This window comes from Nelumbo nucifera, chromosome 8 (genome assembly GCF_055504915.1).
Source record: "Nelumbo nucifera cultivar China Antique chromosome 8, China Antique-T2T, whole genome shotgun sequence".
NCBI classification, from domain to species: domain Eukaryota; kingdom Viridiplantae; phylum Streptophyta; class Magnoliopsida; order Proteales; family Nelumbonaceae; genus Nelumbo; species Nelumbo nucifera.
This window is the reverse complement of record NC_142656.1, coordinates 44,849,227-44,857,042: the sequence shown is the minus strand read 5'-3', so window position 1 is coordinate 44,857,042 and position 7,816 is coordinate 44,849,227. Positions and strand designations below refer to the sequence as shown.

At 40.9% G+C, this 7,816-nt stretch overlaps 1 protein-coding gene across 1 annotated transcript; it reads right to left on the bottom strand.

The window, feature by feature from the left end:
* Nucleotides 1-493: 493 nt before the first annotated feature.
* On the bottom strand, nucleotides 494-3,978 carry LOC148789960 (uncharacterized). The gene is made up of 3 exons (XM_088893547.1): nucleotides 3,662-3,978; nucleotides 3,371-3,570; nucleotides 494-1,320 (listed from the first exon to the last, which is right to left on the bottom strand). Exons 1-3 carry the CDS (start codon nucleotides 3,701-3,703, stop codon nucleotides 780-782), a joined length of 783 nt encoding a protein of 260 aa, XP_088749673.1. The 5' UTR covers nucleotides 3,704-3,978; the 3' UTR covers nucleotides 494-779.
* Between the last annotated feature and the right edge of the window lie 3,838 nt (nucleotides 3,979-7,816).

Here is a 7,816-nt window from a genome sequence, read left to right as displayed (position 1 = left end):
ATAAAATTAGCAAAATCAGCATACAACGGTTCATCATTATCATGCACAAAAGAATCTCGACAAGATGCCAAACCACCTGTTATCAACAAGAAACAAACATCGAAAAACTGACCCAATGATCACATAAAGGGGGTTCTGCCCCTACCAAGTCATCAATAATGCCAACTCCTTCCTTACTGCCAGAATAGCAATTAGTGAAGGACTAACGGCGAAACTAATATATCCAAAGTAGCCAGGGAGGCTGAAGCTCACAGACATAGTACGTCAACTCCAGTGTTCTTCGCCAATCACCCCTACACCCACATCCAGGGGGGCAACAATATAAACAAGTCTGCCCACTGGAAGGAAGGTCGCTCAATTTGAGATAAAGGTCACCACACCATTGGTATCACATGGTTACGACCAGATTAAACAGGCTTCAAGTCCACTTGTGATCAGGTCTTAAGAATACAAAATAATGTAAACAATAGTAAATTAATTACACAAGAAAGTAGTAGCAGAAATAAAATATAGCATTTCATTCAATATCAGTTAAAAACAATTACAAAAAATCACAGATACAAATCTCATAAAGCAGCCCACTCCTCCCTCATTGATACTATATTTTCAAGCAGGTGCCTTCGAGTCTCAAATGCCTTCAACTCTCCCACCTTTTTCTCATATTCCGCTACCAACTCGCGCTAACAGGCGCATTCCGCCATGAGGACCTCTAGCTTCTCGGAAACTTTAGCGAGCTTCACTTCAAATACCTTGATATGAAAACACACATCCCTCAAAGACTAGCCAAAAACCAACGGTGACCCTCTAAGACCAGCCTTCCAGAACACATGCGCTAGCAAGACAACACGCTCTTTAATAGGCCCCATGCAAAAACCAATAGTAGAAAAATAGTCACAGGTCTTCAACCATTGTGAAAGGATGAACCACGACAGCTGGTCAAAAGGGAGATTCATAATATTGTACTTCGTTGTCGCAAGCATATTTAAAGTCGGATCCACAATGACAGATGGGAGCTCAAAGGGAGGTAACCAGCCACCTCGAATAATTGCCACTACAAATTTTGCCACAAATTTTGTCACTGAGAACCTATCATTCGAACGGACACCCTGGACAAGAACGCAGTCCACAGCCTCATACCCCAAAGAAGCTATGTTGTTTTCATCACAATACTTCAAGAGCAACTCACGAACCAACGCAAGCTCTGAATGGTTTGACAGTCTCTTAAGTGATGATTCTACTGGAGACGATGTTGTGGAACCAACGGCCTTGCTGGCATTCATCATGCGGGGGACATCAGGAACCCCAACTTCCTCATGTGCCCTTTGTTGATTGAGAGCCATCGTCAAAAGCAAGAGCAGGGTAAAAATTTCCAAATGTATACAAGAATGCAGCAAGTGTAGTAAGCAGACAAGAGTAAATGGGCAAGGTGAAAACCAATGATGCATATTGCACCTCTTAAAATACAACTCATCCTGCATGCCAAAGAATTACAACTAGGTAGCGAAGAAGCCAAATAGGCGCACCTAGACAAAACGTCACACAAAAGCAACCGGAAATAATTCACAAACACACCTTACGAAAAGCGGCACAAAATGGCAAATTAATTTTAGATATAATGCTGCATTCGTTACCACCATTGTGAATGCAAAGTTACATAACAAGAAAATCCCCAGACCCAACATTGCATAACCTACGAAACGAAAGAATAATGTGCTTACCGATAAGCTCCCACTTACCAATAACAGGGGGCTCATCTAGGTACATAGTGATTCTTTAGACCCTCAGAGGACATCAAACATCAAGATTAGCACTACAAAGTTACGTGCAAACAACCCACAGTCAATCCCTATGCTGTGATGAACCCACAACACACTATCAACCCTGCGATGAACGCACAATGCGTATCGAAAAACCGCGATAAACCAATGGTCCACCGGGCCTACTCGGCACCTGAACCAAAGAAAACCTCGATCGAACCTGTCCAAGGGACTTAAGCCTACTTGAAAGTGCGATAAACCCACGTCCACCAAGGTTTGTGATAAACCAATGACTTATAAACCCACTTGTGACCTAGATCAATAGAAACCTAGGCTAAACTCACGGCAAAGCCCACGTGTGCCTGAAGGCACATGAAACCTACGACAATAAAAGACATGACAAAGCACCACGTGGTGCCCGCCAAGCGGTGACGTCACTACCGCCACGTCAATTAAGTTAAATTGCATAAAAGGTAGTAACATATGTGAGTAATGATGAATCTTGAGAAGGAAAGATAATCCTCGGGAAGATCCTCATGAGACACGTGGCGGAACCCCAATAGCACACTTAATAATTGACAACGGGTCCAATATTCCCTTTCCCGATATGTTGCAAATACCCTTATCTCCTATCTTTTAGGATCTCAGGATCTCCCCATAAATAGAGGCCCTCCTTGTATTGGAAATCATCCAATCCTTAGCATTTGTCACCTAGCACTCCCGAGTACTCTCTCTTCAATTCCCCCCAAGTTTCACATCCTTAATCCAGAAATCTCACTTCCCTTCTTACAGGCCTCTTTCTGTCTTCCAAAGAGACCACTCCCTAATGGAGCCTTACCCAACCTACACAATGTTTTTAACTACAAAAAGGAGATAAGTCCTTAAAATAGGCAATGCCAAATGCATCCTAAACCTTTTCATTTGTTCACGTATTATAAGGTGTACATACGAATCACATTAAAGATGTCAACTATGACATCTCGCTTTATAATTGGTTCAAATTTTTGCTTTGTAGTGCATTTTCTACATCATAGATTTTGCCTATATCATAAAATAAATGATGGTGTTTTCCATAATGTAGATCTAATTTGAGTGATAAACAACAGGAGCAAAAAGGAACCAAGGATGACAAATTATTAAGTGAGATGGATCAGGATTAAAGTTATCAAAAGTGAGATTTTCTAACAAGATGCAAGCAACACCAAATATGTTCGTACTAGTAAGGGAGAATATGTACGGGAGAACAATCAAAGAATCGAAATAGAAGGCCAAAAAAATAGGGTTTTATATAGAGCACATGGGCTTGAGATTAGCTTTGTGCCCTTTAGTGAACCACTCTCAGTGATTATTATCATCAAAACCATGATCCTTTGGTTTGCTAAGATCATACACTCGTATTTGTAGTTTTATGCCCATCCTTGGTTGACATTTAACTTTCTCTAAATATCCTTACATGGAACTACTAAGTTTACAAAATCTAATTCTGAACAAGCAATCTGCATGACAATACTTGCAATGGTGTGACAAAGCAGTTTTAATCTAACGGATCTATGTTGCTTAAGTATGAGATATGCGCTCATCCGTTAATGAAGTGCTTGAAGGGTTTATATTACTTGTGTTGAGGAATAGTCTCTATTTCATGAACCAGCTCTTTGCTCAACTTGTCAACACGATCGTCTTCTCCACCCGCAAAGGTATAGACCCAGAAAGCCAGTTGAAAAACTCTCCAAAGAACATCAGTAGATGCTTTAGATTGGTTGTCATTCTTTGATATGGTGTCCTTATAGGCTGTTGCCTTTACTTCTCTTCTCTCCTATAAAGCAAAAGACAAAAGCTCAAAAAGGATTAAAGAATTGTTCGTAACAAAATCAACCGATCATGCAATATGTGTTCAAGTGAGCTACCTCATGTGCCAATTCCATGCAGCGAGAAGAAACATCCACCATCAGTTCCTTGATTCACACCAGAATATGGAAGTCAAAATGGACACCGTAATCCTGAAATTGCTTAGATTCTTCATCTTTCTTTCTTTCCAATGCATCAACTTCTCCCTTAATCCATATTGATGGGAATTCTACAATGGTGAGGATAATCACACATACGAGTGTTTTTCACTCAACGCTGATGAGAATTTACCTTCTTGAAGTAGCATTCAACCCTGCCAAGATGCTGACTCAAAGGAGTTACTACCATCCAGCCTTCAAGATTAGCGACAATTAAATTCAACCATTAGTATAGTGTTGTTGCTGCTCTTAGTGTCTCCAATTTCTTTATGGGGAAATCTTTGAATCTCGTCGATACCTGCATTTTGAGTAGTTGAGAACAGTGAGACAAAAGAACAAAAGTTTATTGGTGAAATGCATGAAAACAACAAAGTAGTGATGAGACAACCTGAGCTTCATCGGTTAGGTCTTCCATATGAAGTTCCACATATTGGTGGAATTTCAGTAGCTCAGCCATATCCTTTGTCTTGAATGAATTGATGACAACTTTCATTTCAATGATTGATGTTGCATACTTCTGTGCATCTTCTTCAATTTGTTGGAAGTAGGCTGATCTGAGATAGTAATAAGGAATTTAAATGACAAAAGGGAATGAAAATAGAAAAATAGATTAGATACTTAACCGGTCAAGTCTTTGATATCTCTATTCATCCATTGTCATTTATAATAATAAGTTGTTTTTGATTTCATACCCCATCTTGTGATCTCTGCTAGTGCATCAACCATTCCTTGTTTACCACCTGTAGAACCTCCGAGTTGATTCTTTCTCCCTTGAGATGACTTACCGTCCAAACTAGATCCTTCCACTTTTCCTTTGAGTAATTGATACAAGTTTCCCATGTGAGTTGACCTCTTCAACTTGGTATTTTCTTTCTTGAGATGCAGAACTTTTGTTGCACTAAGTAGAGGAGGTGGGGGGGAAGATGCTCCCTTTATTAGAGGTATGGGTGATGATTGCGGCAACGAAATTGACTCTTTTGGTTGAGGGAGTGGTGGTTGTGGTGGAGTTACTTTTATATATGAGGGAGTTTATGAGTGGTGGTGATCCGGCTAGGGTTGGATCTACTAACTTTAATGCCAGTGGTGGTGGTGGTGGTGGCAATACATTTGGAAGAAGTGTCGGTGATGCTGATGGTTGTGCTAATACACTTGGTCACAAAGTAGGTTGGAGTGGTGGTACATGCATAAGAGGAGCAGTCATCTCATGAAGTGCATCACTTTTGTTACTTCCAAACTTATTATTGCATTAAGGCATTAGGACCTTTGACATTTCATTTGTGCATCTCCTATCTCCATTTTCCTTCTTGACTCTTGGTATTGGTAGTGCTTTGGAACTTGCCTTCGATTCATGACTCTTCAAGAGGAGGGGTGCTCATTCTTTGAAGTTCATCACTTTTGTTACTTCCTATCCTATTGCTTGTTGTGTCACTTGAAATTGAACCATGCATTTGGACATTGAGTATTTTGTTTTTTTCCTTTCTCATGTCCATGTTCTTCCTTGGCTCCTAGTATTGGTAGTGCTTTGGATTTTGCATTTGATTTATGGGCCTTCAGCTTTGATTATTCAGACTTTTTGCTTGTTTGGTCGTAGGTCGTAGGACTAGAATATTGGGGTAGTACATTTATGAATGCATTGCATAAGAGGCCAAAGGAATGGCGGTGAATAAGGAAAGTCGGAAAATTCCCCTGTTGTTCTAGGGCACTATGGTTGCCCTTGAAGGAATGAAATTGTGCTAGTTGGAGAAAGACAAGAATTCTTATTATCTGTATAGCATTCATTCAAGATATCTCCCAAAGCAGAGTCCTCTGTAATCTTATCATTCTTCCCATCTTCTTCATCCATGAAATCGAGCATTTCATTTGCTACCTTAATCATATTATCAAGCTTCTCCAGCACTCTTTCACCTTCAACACAATGATAAGCCAATAAACAGTTATTTTTGGTGTAGCACAATATTAATTTTTCTAGCTAGTGTACCAAAGATTAAAAAATAATGATGTACCAAATTTATCTGAGTAAATGCCTATGTCATTGTCTTTTTCAAATTCGACGTTGGTCAACCACTTGTGTGTATTGGCCCATGAATCACCAACAGATTCAAGAACATTATAGAAGAACACCAAACTCTATACATACAACATTTATTTTATTAGCTTTAAAGTTACTTTTAGTTATAAAGAATACATTTTCCAAGGCACTTTTTTTGCAACAAATGGTAAACCTGATTTGTATATATTTCATAAGTTTCTCCCATGGGAGTATTGGGTATGGCTTTGGGGTAAAGCTTCCTGTCCATCCACACAAACTATCTTTCATCAAAATCACCGCTTCCTTTTGATTCTGGGATACGTCAATGCCCTTGATTGTCTGTATTAGTAATTTCTTTTGGTTTAGTGAATGGCGCTAAACGTGTGGTAAAAGGAAAACATAGAATTTATTTCTCCTACAATATTGAACTACTGTACACTATGCTATTATTTTATTATTTTGTAGTTAATGTCCAAAAGGATGTTGATGCTGCGTAATCCGGGCATTCCTAGCTAGCAGTCGACTAGCTCTTGACTAGCGACGGACGGTACCTGAGAAGAAGACGGTGAAGGATTCTCGGGGGACTTGTCTGGTGGGAATACTCCGATGCTTAAGTTAGAACGCTGGAGAAAGCAGTAAAGAGTGCAAAGAAGGCTAAGAGTGCAGATCGCGCTAAATCACTGTGTTCGAGATTAGCTCGAGATTAGATCAAGATATGTTTAACATACCTTTCCCCTTCAACCATGGGGCTCTTAAATATGGGCGTCCTTATCAAATCGGGTGTAACTACCACTGAACCTCTGTCGCAACCATTATTTACCAGGGCTGCGCAGGTAACCATTGCAGTGTACTACCCAATCGGATGAGTGACACGTCCTTGGAGGATAGACGCCACCACCTGTCGCGAGACGTGGATGCAGTCTGTCGGGCTGGCAGGGACTGCGCCGTCAGTCAAGAGACATGGTGCAGCCTAACGGGTATGGTCTTGTCAAATAGAAGCTTCCTGAAAGCGTTACGTCGCTTAATAGCGAGCTGCCTTGTAGCAAGCTATCCTGTTGCGAGCTACCTTGTAGTGAGGTCTTAGTTAGCTCGGCGTTTTAACCCTTATGCTGAGGGAGTGACTTATAATCCACTCTTGGGGTTCGCCCATGCCATGGAGGCGATTGGGTCACATCGAGGTCTATGTTAGCTCAGCATTTTGGCCCTTAGGCTCTGGGAGTGACTCGTGGTCTACTCAGTAGTTTACCCATGCCATAGAGGCGACTGGGTCTTATCGTGCTGAGGTCTATGTTAGCTCAGCATTTTGGCCCTTAGGCTCTGGGAGTGACTCGTGGTCTACTCAGTAGTTCGCCCATGCCATAGAGAAGACTGGGTCTTATCATGCCGAGGTCTATGTTAGCTTAGCATTTTGGCATTTAGGCTTTGAGAGTGACTCGTGGTCTACTCAGAAGTTATAGGTAATATTGCCTTAAGTTGACAATATTTCATGCCTGAGGTACTTGTTTCCCTTCTAGGGTTTCAAGCTCGTATATTCCTTCCCTGATGATGAGACTATAAAGAAACCCTATTTTTATTCCCTAATTTTCATCTTCTTAGATTACTTTAGCACTTAAATGGACTAATTACTCTTGTATTTCGATTCAGGGCAATAAAGAAGGCAATTGGAAGAAAACAGGGCAAATCGGGTGATTTTGCACAGTTTCGGCTACAGTCAGTAATCTGGGCATAACCCTCCATTCCGGACTCCGAATTGGACAATTCAAGAAGCATTAGAAATATAAAAGGAAGGCCTACAACCTTTATGTTTTGGGTTTTTCCAGATTCGGTCCGCATCGAGTACGAAACCAGGCCCGAAATCGGAGCAAGTTCACAATCGGGCCCATTTCACAGCTGAAGCCCAACTCGCAGAAGAACATGGAAGCAACCCAAGTTATCAAAGAAGCCCAACTCGAATGCGAGAGCCTAGAGTCCTAATTCGAATGTAACCTCCAAGAAGGGAGAGAGTCTTATTAGATCTAAATTCTGAA